Below are 14,573 nucleotides of genomic sequence, written 5' to 3'. Positions count from 1 at the left end.
TGGGTAACCCCACCCCTTTCGAATAATAACAGGAGCTACAGTGGCCTTCAAGGACAAGAACAATTCTAAATTTCAAACAATGCACCTGATGACATTCCAACTATGACACTTCCAAAATGGCGGTGACAAGGCCTTGGTCCAAAGTATGGAGAAATATGGACATATATGAGACCCTTCCTAAGGAAAACAATTATAATTCTAAAAAAAAAATTCAGCTATAATGCACTAAATTAAACGTAGCCTACTTATGGATATTATAATTATTTTCTACAAAATCTGCCAGGAAATAAAACCCAAAATTCTACACACTGTAGGTTTAATTAGAATATCAAAATCATTTTTCCACCGGTGTTCGACTAGTCTCGCAAAGCCAGACCAAAGCAATTAGTAGTGTTCGATACTATACTCTGTACAATAATAAATTATTCTCCTACGTTACCATTAACCCGCAACAGGGGGCGCTAACAAATAAGAGCTTCCGTCATTTTCGCGGAAGTGTCAGCTGCAGAAGCAGCAGTAGCGAGTAAACAGACTCCAGGATGCGGAGACAAATGTCGTACGGCGCTAAGTTTTAGCTTTTAAACGTTTAATGATATATACTATAAGCTTAGATATATACGTCCAAGGTGGTCACCTTCATTGAAGCAGAAAGCAAACAAAATATATAACGTTTCGGTATTTGTAACGTCGCAGAGGTATCTGAATGCCAGGATGTCTCCGCTACGCTAAGCTAGCGTGCTAAGCTAAGTGCTAACTTTGGTTGGTGTGTGGAATGGTAGAGCGTAGCGCGGGCTCACCAGGACATGGCAGCTGGAGCCGGGGCCGCTCCCGGAGGCTCACTGGAGTCCACTTTAGACAGGAGACTTCACAGCCTCACAAACACTATGGACTCAATTCAGGGTCTGTCAACGTGGTGCATCGACAACAAGAAGTACCACAGCGTGATCGTGCGGCACTGGATAAAGTGTTTGAAGAAATGTAAGTAGCTTTTTCTCTGTTGAACTGACACTTGCTGCTTCTGCTTTTGGAGAGCTCTTGTCTGAACTTTAATTATATTCTGTTTATGGGGAAAGGGACAGTGCACATTAATAAAACATATACATGATTTTAAAATGCTATTTTATTATTTGCAAATAGGTTTGAATGACGTTTTAGAGTCGTGGCAAATTCCATGTTCATGAAAACTTGCCAGTAAATTTGGTTCTGATTAATACATTGGGCCGTGTGTCCACATCTAATGTAACACCTTTATTATTTTACTTTTATTTTGTGCTAGGGTGATGCATTTGACTTAATATTGATGTTAGATCAAATGACCTCAAACCTACTGACATTTTATTAAACACTTTCTGGGTCTACGTATCAAAATATCAGATATCAAAGCTGCATAGTGTGATGGATGCACTGCACTTGATTTTTGGAGACGACAGCAGGCCAAAAGCAAATGTGTTTTCCCACGGACCACGGCCTCCTTCTCTCTACTAAGTTATGCATTGTTCTGAGTGTCTCTTCAAGAAAGTTGAAACCTATCTCATCCTTCTTAAACGTTGTTAATAAATTGCTTTGTGGAATATTGAAAGGTTAAGTCACAGTTGAATCCTCTGAACTGTGACCTCTGTCAGGGTTTTCAACTGATTATCTCTTCATCTTTTTTGTCTAATAACACAAGTGTCAGTTCCGATTTTGATTAAATGAAAACCTCTTAATGTTTGCAATCATATTCAGTTTTCCCTCTTGTGACTTGTAATAGGGTAATGGGACTTGTCATTATGTTTGGTTGATTGGTAACCAATACACCAGCTGTCAGCTGATAATGAAAAACATTTTCAACACTGTCCTTGGTGTACTGAACAATACTGCACTCTAATGCAAAGACTGGAGCATCAAGACAAACCTTCTGATCACTTTTCACCAGTAGGGAAATTCAATACACATTTGTGTCACTGGCTGCGCTTAATTTACATCATTCTTGCTTAGATTTGCAAGAATGGTGTAAATTCCTCCCCAAAATTGCACATATGTTGATTCATAACAGAATAGCTTTGTACCTGTTGAGTGGAGGTCTTAAAGGAATAATTATCATCTTTTTTCTGGCTGCTGTTTGTAGGTTTGGCTTGGTGTAATGTGATTCTTAGTTTGAAGAGGGAGCATGTGACACATCATAAAGTTTTGCCGCTGGTCGTTTGCTGAGTGAGGCCTTGTATAGACCTGTCACTATAATCAGTGAGTGAATATAGTAAAGTGTAACGTGTTGTAGTGCTGTGTCTTCTGTCGGCCTTGGTTACACAGCTTTTTATTACTGACTTGTAGACCCGTTTAAGTGGACAAGGTCAAAAAATGTCAACCAAAGATATGGTTTAAAATAAATATTTGTCAGATGTATTAAATTAGTTTAACATTGATTAACTGCTAAGAACTTAATTATGTGATTAAAAAAAAAGTTATATTAACATGTGACCTGCATATGTAAATATGTAAGGGCTTAAAAAATGTTTAAATAAGTTGATTGACAAAAATTCTCTATAATCTATTTGGTAGTTGAGAAATTGTTGAGGTTATATTTAAGGAGAAATGCTGAACATTTGTTGTTACCTGCTGCTTAGATTATGACGCTGTGCTCTTGTTGTTCTATTTTCTATAATTGTGAATGAAATTGGGTCTTTGGACCAAAACACATTAGAGATTAATCAATTGGAAAAATAAATAAAAAGAGTGTACAATATTACAAATCAAAAATCATCAAATAGGGTTCATGAATATTTTGTTATTGATAAACTCTCATTTCCTATGTACTGTATTTGATGGACATTTCATTTAGATGAATAAACAGGGAACTGGCTGTCAGCTCATGGTTCCAGTGATCTTCTTCTTTTACTTAAAGTTATAGCTGCTTGCAATAGCACACCTAACTTTCAATGACATATTTTGGGTATGGAAAAGTGTATTGTGCCATTTTGCTAAGAGCTGCTTGGTTTCTGTCGTAGAAACGGATATAGGTTTGAAATGTTATCATAACTTATGACTCAGATTCTTTCATAACATTAATTGTAATCAATTCAGAAATACATTTTGTGCTTTTTGATGTGCGGCTGTCTTGAACCATTTCTGGATTTTTTCCACATCCTCCATTGCTGCAGATAAGGAGTTTGTTATGTTCCTTTCTGTCAGGGTCGCCTGACAGACTTTGGTTTTCCCTCCCAATACGTTTGTCAGAACTTAGCCGTGGGCGGCCTTGCCTTGGCTGCCTATCTCTCAGCTTGCTATTTGTGTTTTAAATAGATGGTTGTAAAACGTGTTTTCATTATCTCTAAAATACTGATAACGTAAAAACTGAAGTGTTTTTGTTATTACAATGTCTTCATCTATCAGTTTGCCAAACAATATCTTGAAAGAAAAGTATTTTCTGGTGTGGGTGTTTTTAACTGAAGGTATCACTACTATCTGTACATCTATGCTGGATACGTTTATTTTTTTAAAGTACTTTTATAGTCAAAGAGTTTGTGCTTCGACTTTGCGTATGAAACGTGGCTGTATTTAAACTATCACCTGGTCAGTGGAAACTTTTTAATTTCAAATGAGTTTCAAATCAAATCAGTTTTAGCTGTATAGCCCAAAATCACAAATAGACATTTGTCTCAGTGGGCTTTACATTCCATACAATATGATACAATATGACACCCTTAGCTCGGCTGAGAAAAAACTCCCAGTAAAAAACCCTTTACCGGGATTACATTTTTTTAAGAAATCTCAGGGAGAGTCGACAAAGTAAGGGATCCCTCTCCCAAGACGGACATACTGCAATAGATGTCATAAGTAGAGAAAAATCAATAATTTAATTTTATTTAGGTTAAATCCAGTTATATTTTTAGAGAAATCACATTTAGCCTTTTGGTCACAGTTAACATTGACAATGATTCGCACCCTGGGGAAAAAAATTATATTAATTTTAAACAAGATTATCAATTTCCTGAAGATTTTCAAATGTCTCCTATTGCACTGCATAAATTGCCCAAATCTGTTCTATTAATTGTGTTATGTTCTATTTGTATAGCTGGTTTGTATTTTCTAATACCCTGAAGTACTAATGCAAGTCAGTATCATCATTAACCTACGTTGACACAAAATGCTTGGTCTGATTCTTAGTTTTGCTCACATATTCTCTGATGAGATAATTGCTTGTCTTTTGTTTTACTGAATTTGAGAAAGGGTTTTATTGGAAAAGATTGATTTGTTGTCCGTACCAGAACCTGGGTGTTTGTGCATTGTAAACTAAACTCTTACTAATGCAATATGTAATACAAGTTTGTTGATTGAGATGTTATCACTCAACTCAATCAATTTGAAAGATTCCTCAATGGATTAAGTCATATATCACCTGTCTTTAAATCAATCAGCGTGATCGATGAATTGTTGTTGCCATTTATTACGTAAAAACAATAGATTAATGTGCAGTGCTTTCAGCTCAACATCAGCCGTCCCAGTCAAACTTACATCACCGTCTCTCTTTCCCCCTAACAGCTGATGCCCCTCACAGGCTCTGCCTTTTTTACCTGGCCAACGACGTCATCCAGAACTGCAAGAGGAAAAACGCCATCGTATACCGCACGGCGTTCGCTGAGGTGCTTCGTGAAGCCCTCCTGCTGATAAAGTAAGTCATTAATAAGACGGTGTACTTGTTGTTTAATTAATTTTTTTTTAATTTTGTTTCTCGCTTCCTGTCTCCTCTGTCCTAGCCTCTTTTTGTTTTGTGTTAAAAAAAAGTTCCTCAACCATTAATCAATCAAATGTCATTGCATCAACAAAGGACAAAATACCTTTATCTCTCAGCTCCCTTGTACTTATTCCTTCGTCCCCCTCTCCATTTCTCCAGCCATGAAGGTGACCCTAAGGTAAATACAGCGGTGGAGAGGATCCTGACCATCTGGGAGGACAGGGGCGTGTATGCAGGGACACTCATTGGAGATCTTAGGAGCAGCTTAATCAAAGAGGAGTCCCCTCCTGAGACGCCAGTGGAGCAAAAAAGTAAGTTTATTTAATAATAATAAAAAATTATCTATCTCTACACCGACCTCACAAAGTTTAGAGATTATTATACATTTTATCATTATTAGCACTTTGCATCCATTGTCATTAAATCTTTCCAACTCTTTTTTCTAGCTACTATAGATGTATTCTCTAGTAACCCCGTTTTAAATAGTTTGACATTTTTTATTAAATTCTTTTGTATTTTAAATACTGAATGCTGCACTGCTGTGATTTCTAATTTCTATTCTTATCTTTTTAAAGCTCCAGTTGAGTCTAAAGCAGATCTGCGATCCAAGATAGTTGCTGAGTTTGTGGTAAGCAAAAGTTTTAAGATGAACTAAGTGCTAACTAAACTGCAACATTGTAATTTTATTATGATTTTTTAATTTCTCAAACAAATTAAGTTAATAATATATATATATATTTTTTTACTCAAATATTGTGTTGGCCTGACATTGTGGCTGTGTGCTCCCTCTGCTTTAGCCACAGACACTAATAGATCAACTGTCCAAGTTCAAAAGATCAGCGGAGGAGGTCGACCTGAGAGAAAAACAGCTGACAGCTATGAGGGTTGACATCTTGAGCTCCAAGGCCCTCAGGAAACTCAAAGGTGCCTGCTTTAGTTGCCTTATACTGCTGCACCATCTGTCCAACATCAACACACAGATGGGTCAACATTGCTGCTTATTCTTATTCTTCATGCTTGTTTTTTTACAGATAAAGCAGGAGGAAAGAAATTCTCCAAAGACTTTGAGGAAGGAAGTGCGCAACTGCAGGAGTTTGTTAAGTTCCTTGGTAAAGAGAGCACAGGTGGGCCTCCTCTAATGGAGGCCCTCAACAATGCAGATATCTTCTATGAGATGCAGTACAAGGAGGTCAAGATTGTTGCTAATGTGAGTGACTGGTGTATTTGTTATATGGTTTGTTTGAGTTCTCAATCATGAGAAATACTTATCTGTATATTTTTGCAGCTCCAATATGCTTCTATCCTAGTTTGATAGCCCCATCTCGAGTTCAGGCTTATTTGTTAGTAAATCTAATCATTTCTGCAGCATGGAAATATTTTTAATTGAAAATGAGCTGGGAGATACACATGTTCATGCATCAAAGTGGTTTTATATATACAGTAGACACATTATATTTACATTATATATAATAAACTAACGTTACTTGTTTATAATCCTCTCCAGGCCTACCAGACGTTTGCCAACCGGGTGAACCACCTGAAGCGTAAACTGGATAACCTGAAGTCCAACATACCGGACATGGATGACTCCCCCATCCCCTCACCCTCTGCAGACGCGCCCTCTCCCACGGGCTCCGAGTCGCCTTTCCGTGGCATGGAATTGGCCGATCCCGATCCAGACCTGGATGGCTCTGCGATGGAGGACGACGCAGAACCTCCGGCCCCGAGCCCCCTGTCCTCACCGGGAGGATCCCCCAAACCCGCAGACATTGTCGGGGAGAATGACAATCGTGAAGTGGAAGACATGGACCTCTCCGAAGAAGAAATAGAAAGCGGTGGCATTATAGGTAAGTAACGGGTGTGTGTGAAGGGACTGACTGCACAGTGAGGCTTTGTTTAAATGCAAGATTTATAAATGCAATTTTTTATTATTTCCTACGGATTTTCTGTGGCAGCATTAGGCAGAAAATGTGTTAAAATTATTGAGAATGACAAGCACCGCCAAAAATAGGCGAATTAAGTCACTGAATCATGCAGACTATCACACAAAACTCCTACTACAGCCTTTATATGTAGACGAGACTGTCAAAGCTTTTCTTCCAATCTGTGTTTCAGCCAATTTCTCTGGAACTATTTTCCCCACCCACAGAGCCATTCTATTTAAATGAAATGCATTTTTTCAAATGTTATGTTCAGTAAACTTTGTATTGGCTGTAACTCCTACAATTTACCTACAATTTACCTAACGTGTTAACTACCACTTCCAACATTCAGGAGTTGAGACATTACTTTTTAACAGGATGGGATTTGTTTCTCTGCCAAATGTAAAGATAAAAAAAAGAAATACTGTTTTCTACTGTTATTTTGCTTCCGCTTCTCTCCTCATACTCAGTGCGTTTACATGCAGACTCATAATCGGGTAAATAAACGAATAAGACTTCAACAGGACTTGTAAAATGCATGTAAACACCTTTATCCGATCTACTTCGCACACAAATTGGCACATTAACGGACAAGCAAAGTCGGATAAGAACACCTAGATAACTCGTTCATAGTCGGCATTCTCTCTGCATGTATACAGGGATCGCATATCGGAGTTCTCGTTCTGCGCTTGCTCGAGAATCCCTGTGGAGGATTTCACAAGGAAGTGGAAGGAGACGACGTAAAAAATAGTAGGGTTGTTGCCGGAAGGGAACCAGACGTGACTCTATAACCACTTGTTGAAAGGGCTACAGCGCCACCTAGCATAGTGGAGACAGCCATGCATCAGATATTTATCGAATATTTATACTCAGACAAGTGACACGGTCCGTTCGAGTGTCTAGTTCGGTATATGTGATAATCCAATCCAGTTGTGCCATGGAAATGCACTGAGTGTTAACGTTAAAGATCAGAAACTCTGCTACCTGTCTACTATGTGGTCACTGAAAAAAATCCAGTGTGTTGCTAACTCCACCTTCAATTGAAAATAAAAATAATTGTTAGTTACTACTGTATTTCAATGTCAAACATACAATCCTATAGCCAGTCAATAAGAATGCTTATTCTTGTTTTTTTTTGGATGGATCTGTAAAAAATACATTTGTGTGTTGCCAAGTATGAAATAACTGTGCTTAGAGTGCATATCTGATGGAGCCCAAACTTGAATCTCATTGCCACATTGATCTCCTCAGTTGAGGACCAGATTGAGCGACCCATCCAACCAGAAGTGTCCACTCCAGCCCCTGCAAAAACAGAGCCCTCAGTGGCCACCGAGCCGCCCGTCACACAGGCCCCGTCGTCAGTAGCAGCATCTGTGGCAGCTGTGGAAAGTGTTGACCTGGGTAAAATTGGCTCAATCCTCAACAGCTTGAGCGCAGTCATGAAGAACACAGGTGAGCGTTGATGGCTGTTCTGATATCGTAATAAAACTGAATGAACTGTTCTGATGTTATAACTGTTTTTATGTTATAACCTACAGCTGGGTCTCATGATGACATAATATACACAGTATGCTAATATGATACAATTATGCACTTCTGATCTCATAATATTCTAGTCTTTCAAAATAAAATATATTGTTAAAAGTTGTAAGAATTGAATGGAGAGTATTTGTAATGCTTTGCACCAAAAAATAATAAATATTGCATTGATGATTGAATGGTGTCTGGAGGTTAATGATATAACCAACTTTGCAAATGTAATGTGTTCTACTTTTGTTATCCCACATACCTTGTTTTATTTTCCTTGTTAGAAATGTGGTTTAAGTCCAAGTATCCTCTGAAAATACTTATGTGCTTCCGCTGTTCAAACACTCAATCTAAACATCTCAATGATAAATTATGATGATTTGCATTTAGAGTGAGTGTCCCTCTCTCTCTCTCTCTTGCAGCCCCGTTAGAAGAAAGTTCTCCTGCAGCTGCCCCTGCTGCCTCCTCGTTGAATACAACACCTGCTGCCTCTGTGGCCCCTCAGGATGCCAGTTCACTGGTTAACCTGCTCTCCAAGGTGGATATGAGTCCTGCAGATATCCTAGGTGCTCTCGCCAAGGTGCAGGGCCATGGCAGCTTTGAGGGTGAGAATAAGGACTTCTTTGCTTAATTTTAAAACTTCATTTCATATCAAACAATAAGCAGCAATCTTGCTTAGATTTAATTTCTGTATTGTCCCTTTCTTCATCTAGGCATCTCTTCTCTTCTGTGCAGTCCAGCTCGAAATGTCTCTTTAGAAACTGCCAGTACAGACAAGTTTCCTCCGTCTCCCTCATCCACATCCACAGCAGCAGCAGTCCCCTCTCCGAGCCTGTCTCTCCCCTCTGTTGCCCCTGTGCCTTCTCCACCCAGCTCCACTGTGAGGCAAAGCTCACAGGCGCCCACCCCTCAGACGTCCAACCCGGCCTCCGCCCTGGTCCAGGCTCTCCACCGAAACATGGATTTGACAACAGAGTCAGAACCGTCATCGTCTTCGAAGAGTTTAGAGTCTAAAATCCATAGCTTCCTGAAGGGGAACTCTGCTTTCAGTGCATTTGACCTTGGTTTTCCAAGGAACCCAGTGCTGGGAGGAGATAACCTCAGCCCAGTCACAGGCGCAGACACCCAAGGTGGGACCCCGGTGCGGGACGAGGGCGGAGGCACCCCTACTCAAGATGAGATCATGGACAAGCCTGTGGTGGCCCAGCTCCCTTCCAACACAAATCAGTCATCTATTGTAGAAACTACAACCGCTCCAATGGCGTACCAGAACAGCACGCAGCAGAACCCCAACAATTCGCAACAGCAAGTTCACATGCAGCCGGGTGTGGCCCAGAACGGGCAGGTGTACCAGCCATACCCGTATGGTAAACAGGAGTTGTCAGAGCAAGGAATTACTGCACCTGTTGCACATTACCAGCAAATTTCTGCACAGACAGGAGGGCCGGTGCCTGGAGAGAGAGCCCCAGGCGGTGCCAGTAGCGCACCGACAGTTGAAGGGTTTCACAGGCAGAGGGAAAGGGGTTGGTTCGGTGACATTAACCCAGAGGGGAACTTGGAGCAACCGAGAGGCTACAGTGTACAGGCTCCGGGAAGGCCCAGAGAGAGGCCAGGACTTTATCCATACCAAGCAGGACAAACTCAGCAACCTCAAGAGCTGCTTCCGCATCACGGCGACAACACAGCTCCCAATTTCTTCAGAGACAGCCTCCCTCCTATCCCAAAGTTCCCTCCTTCTCTTCACGGCTTCGACGCCCCTCCTTCGGCGACAAATACGATGATTCCCCCAGAACAGCAGCTAATGCCCCGCGGGGACCCAGTGGAGGTGCCTGGGCCCCGGGTCGACAGTATCATCAGTGCCATGGTGGTCCACGACCACCAACACAAATCCATGTTTCGCCCTGATGATTCGCTGTATGACATCGACAGACCTCGCCCTCCTCCTCACCTTGAGGATTTCCGCCCTCACCCGGACGACCAAGAGCGTTACCACGACGATCTCCGCCATCACAATGCCCATCTCTTTCAAGAAAACCCTTACCGCCACCCCAACGATCCGTTTTTCAGGCCCGGCAGCCCTCCACACCACTACCCCAGAGCTCTAGGGCGTCTCACTCCGCCCCTCTCCCCCTCTGAAGACCCTTACTACGCCCACGAATACCAGCGCCACAGCCCCCCTCCTCCGCATTACGCTCCGAGGAGACCGCTACCACCGCCTCATCTTGAAATCCGTCATCCCGGTCCAAGGCCTCCCCACTGGCCTCGCCACATAGCACACCAACCACACCCCCGGGGCCCCCCACGCGCACCATTCCCTCGCTTCCACGGCCCCGATCCACGGTTAAGAGGCAAACGTCCAGGTCCGCGAGGAGGGAGGAATGCTGGTCCAATGTTCCCCCCAAAAAGACCTTTTCCACCCCCACAGTACTGACTGGACATTTAGCTTTGAGCTCTTTAAATCACTGGATGTCGTGAAGGAGAGGGCAAGACTTTAAAGACTGTCCAGTTACTTGCTAGTCACTCAGTGTTGACGTCAACACACCCTGCCTTTTGAGAAGCCTTGTGTAAATCGGAAATAGAAAATGCGGGTGGATAAAAGTGCAGAAACTGAGGTGGGCATCGGGAGACGGTTATACTCGAGAAGGATGAAATCGGCAGCGAAGAATAAAGGATCTTGAGGAGAGCGAGACAACAACCAGGCGATGTTAAAGAAATCGAAGGCTCTGAGACGGCCGCTGAGCTGAAGACAGAAGATTAAAGAAAATAAGAGGTGGATATATATAATTCACTTTTTGTGTTATTTGCTCTAGTATGAAGCATTGCATTAAATATGTAAAAGGGCGTCAGTTTGATATAGATCGGAGCGTGTGCATGGTACGCGTGTTTGCATGCGGTCAAGTGTAAGTCGACTAGTCGCAGAATTTGAATCGAAAGATAGTTATTTTTGCTAAGAGAGCAACAAAAGAATGTAGTCGATGCAATGTTTCTGCTGTCATTTAGTTTGTCCATGAGCAGTTTTTACTGCTTCCCATTTCAGCAGTAACTTTTGGTAAAACATCAATTTAAATTTCACTTTAGGTATAAAAAAAATGGAGTGTTTGTTATAGAACTTATTTTCCTTCTGCGATACACGTTGTTCTTCATTGTTCCAACTCCGAATGTTATATTTGTCAAGCGATGCTTTCTCCATTGGTGCGTAATATTCCTTCGGCGATAGTTTTAAGTCTCGTTAAGTTCCCTGAAGGAGACCGGCACCAAAGGAAGACAGAGGTGTGAGTTATTTGTTTCAGCCTCCAACACCGACGCAGAAGAAGTGCATTTTTGGAGAGGATGAAGATACTCGTCTTCAGTTTCGTTTTACCTGTACTGACTAATAAAAATCTGAGTTTGAAAAATTGTGTGTTTTTTTTTTTTGCTGTCATCTTATCCTTGTACAGTATGTTGCACCTAAATTATTCGTTTTCAGTTAAACAATACCATTTGACTGCCTATATTAAAACAATATCAGAAGAAAATGAAAAAAAAACACATGCTGGTAGGTGGCAACATTATTCAAATACCATGTATGTGGCTACAAAAAAAAAGTAGTAGAATTCCGTCAGTATCTCAATTATTTTGTAAAAAAAAAAAAATCAAACCACCACTGTCCTGTTAAGTCTAAAATAACTTGCTGTTATTATGTAACATTACTCCAGAGCGGTGAAAGTAATTGAAGAAGAAGAATACATTTTGAGTTTCCTAGCTCATCTAATACAGGTATATTTACCATCTTTGAATAGTATCTAGTTTGACAAAAAGCCATTTCTATAGAAATACTTTATATTTGGAAAGTGCCAGTGACAAATGTGCTCTCCATGAATACTCTATACCGTTTTAAATTTGGCGTTTAAACAAGAGACATAAGAGATTGTAATTGTTATTAAGCAACGTCCAAACAGGTCATACTTTGACCTGTGTTGACGTTACCGTTTAATATCTGTTTCCAAATGTTCATATAATCAAATCCCAAAAGTTGTTGGCTTTCTCAGACCAAAGTTAACAAATCCTGGGTTACTTAATTTAGTCGACTGTAGAAGACAGGAGTCTCATACTTTAATGATGGCATTTCCTCCGTTTGGTTTGCAGTTATTAACACAATCTGTCAGTTTGGCACAGAGTTCAGATCAACCTTAAAAACAAGAATATATTTAAGTTGAGACGGTTGAGACTTTTCAGTGGAGTCCATTATTCACTAATTCCTCATTGATTAATATATCACTTAAGTTATTCTGCTCTTATTGAACCTGCAGAGTTTTTAAAGGATTTATTGTATCCTAGGCCTACTGTTTGTTCTTTCAGGCAGTTATTTAGAAGTCTACTCAGCTTATTTCTATGAGGCCTTTAGCTTACTGCCTCTGCATCTGTTCCCACTTCACTGTGCTGGCTGTGTTATTAACACCTTTCCAGTTGAGGGGTTCATTATTCAAACATTCCTGCCTCTTTAGTGAAAGAGAGGATGTGAGGGACAATTTTTTTCTTTGCCACATAGCTTAGACAAAGTGATCATCTGGATGATTTATTGGTTAATTTAAAAAAAAAGTTATACAATATAACTGACTTGAGATAAAAAGCCTTGTATTTAGACTTTTGGATCTCTTTATTTTTTCTTAAATTAAAACCATAACAGTAAGAATTACTCACTAATTGAGTATTTTACTCCCAAACCTTTGATTGTGGCAGTGTAGTAAAGAAACATAATATATTGCCTAGCCTTAAAGGAGACTCAGTAGTTTATGTTTAGTAGCCTATTCACTTTCACTTTAGCAAACGTGCATCTGGATCAGATTTCGAAATGATTGATCCGTACTTCGCCCTATTTAATCTATTTCAGCCTTTGTTTAGTGAAATTAGTATCGATCTTAAATAGGCAGCACTCCACTTTGCCAAAGCCGTCGTTTGATGAAACAATGAAAAAAAAAGTGAATCCAACACGTTGGTGTATTCGCCGTTATAGACGATATAGGTCTAATAATTAAAAGAGGCAGGAGGCGGTGATCGGAAGGATAATAAACCTCCTCCCCCGAAATAAATAGTGCAGTGAGCGAACCGTCGCCAGATGTCAGTAGATGTTTCCATGATCACTTTGACTGTTATTAGTCTGCGGGATAAAATTATGTAGGCCTATCTTAAGAATCGTCTACCTTCGGACTATGAACGTTTTCATATCTGTCACGGAGATTACTAGCGTTAATAGTAGCCTGTTTTTTTTCATCCTAATTAGGAAATTACGTTTACTTTGAATGTAGCTCTAAAACCTTGTTTGCCTTGAATTAATAACCTACTTCCCTCCTCTTCCTGTGCTCCTTCCTCAGGGAACCAGAGCCAAACACTTTGATGTGATGGGGAACCTTTCCATAATATGTTACTGATGTGGCTCCACTCTTTGAATCGTGCTCCCAATGATGTGACGTCAGCAGCTCAGTAAGCCTCCAGTTAAATATTATACATCACAAACTGAGCGGGACCAGCTGGGAATCCAATATCAATCAATCAATATACAGGCTAAAATATAACTAAATAACTCTCTCTCTCTCTCTCTCTCTCTCTCTCTCTATCTCTCTCTCTCTCTCTCTCTCTCTCTCTCTCTCTCTCTCTCTCTCTCTCTCTCTCTCTCTCTCTCTCTCTCTCTCTCTCTCTCTCTCTCTCTCTCTCTGTGTTTTTCCAGTTGTGTGTTTGGGAAGAATCAAAAGAGAGCAAGACAGGCCCCTTGTGAGTAAGTACAGCCAGGATTATTAATCATAGACAATTCTCATTCTCTATAACCTCATGCCTACACTGTGTAAATAAATGTCCCTTTAATGCACATTTAATTTTTTTAATAAAGTTTCATTGTCCATATCTTGTGTTGTGTGTTTGTTTATTTACAGCGTTTCATGGAGCTGAGAACAACTTTGTGACAATACTTTTGTCACACAATCCCAATTTGTATATAGTAATGATAATAATAATATGAAATAATCCCATTGGCCTATATATGATACTATGCATTTGGCCATTCTACAGTACCTTAAGGCCTATACCTTATGAAACTGTTGCTGAAAATTGCCTCTTTATTTTCACTTCAGTCCTATAATGTAGGGTATTACTTATAATTTCTGTTGTAATTTTAGGTTTACTTGAGTAAAGGATCTGCATACCACTTCCACCGCTGTTCAAAGCACAACAATGTATGTCCCCCCAGATACATCATCTTGTGCAAAGTTTGTGTTTGCATCATCGTCACCAGATGTCGTAGCTGAAAAAAAAAGGAAAAAAAGCAATCTATTGTGACGAGAAGTGACACAAATCACATTTCCAAGCGCACTTAAATCCCGTGTTTATCATCCATGTATACCTGATCAAAGCCAGATGAACTGAGTGCTCGCCTCGGCTGC

At 40.4% G+C, this 14,573-nt stretch overlaps 1 protein-coding gene across 2 annotated transcripts; it reads left to right on the top strand.

Annotated features, from left to right (window-relative positions):
- The first annotated feature begins 547 nt into the window (after positions 1-547).
- On the top strand, positions 548-14,003 carry rprd2a (regulation of nuclear pre-mRNA domain containing 2a). Of its 2 annotated transcripts, XR_013845286.1 has the most exons (12): positions 548-978; positions 4,519-4,648; positions 4,871-5,022; positions 5,287-5,339; positions 5,509-5,635; positions 5,743-5,918; positions 6,216-6,558; positions 7,885-8,085; positions 8,583-8,765; positions 8,874-10,930; positions 13,512-13,620; positions 13,865-14,003. XR_013845286.1 is itself a non-coding variant. In XM_080044891.1 (10 exons), the coding sequence occupies exons 1-10, from the start codon at positions 804-806 to the stop codon at positions 10,589-10,591; spliced, it is 3,258 nt and encodes a 1,085-aa protein (XP_079901017.1). In that variant the 5' UTR covers positions 548-803; the 3' UTR covers positions 10,592-11,521. The 2 variants fall into 2 exon arrangements, 1 of the variants encoding a protein (XP_079901017.1); XM_080044891.1 differs by lacking the exons at positions 13,512-13,620; positions 13,865-14,003 and having other exon boundaries at positions 8,874-11,521.
- Positions 14,004-14,573: the final 570 nt, after the last annotated feature.

The sequence above is a fragment of the Ammodytes marinus genome (genome assembly GCF_949987685.1).
Source record: "Ammodytes marinus genome assembly, chromosome: 17".
Classification (NCBI taxonomy): domain Eukaryota; kingdom Metazoa; phylum Chordata; class Actinopteri; order Uranoscopiformes; family Ammodytidae; genus Ammodytes; species Ammodytes marinus.
This window is presented reverse-complemented; position numbering and strand designations above follow the sequence as displayed.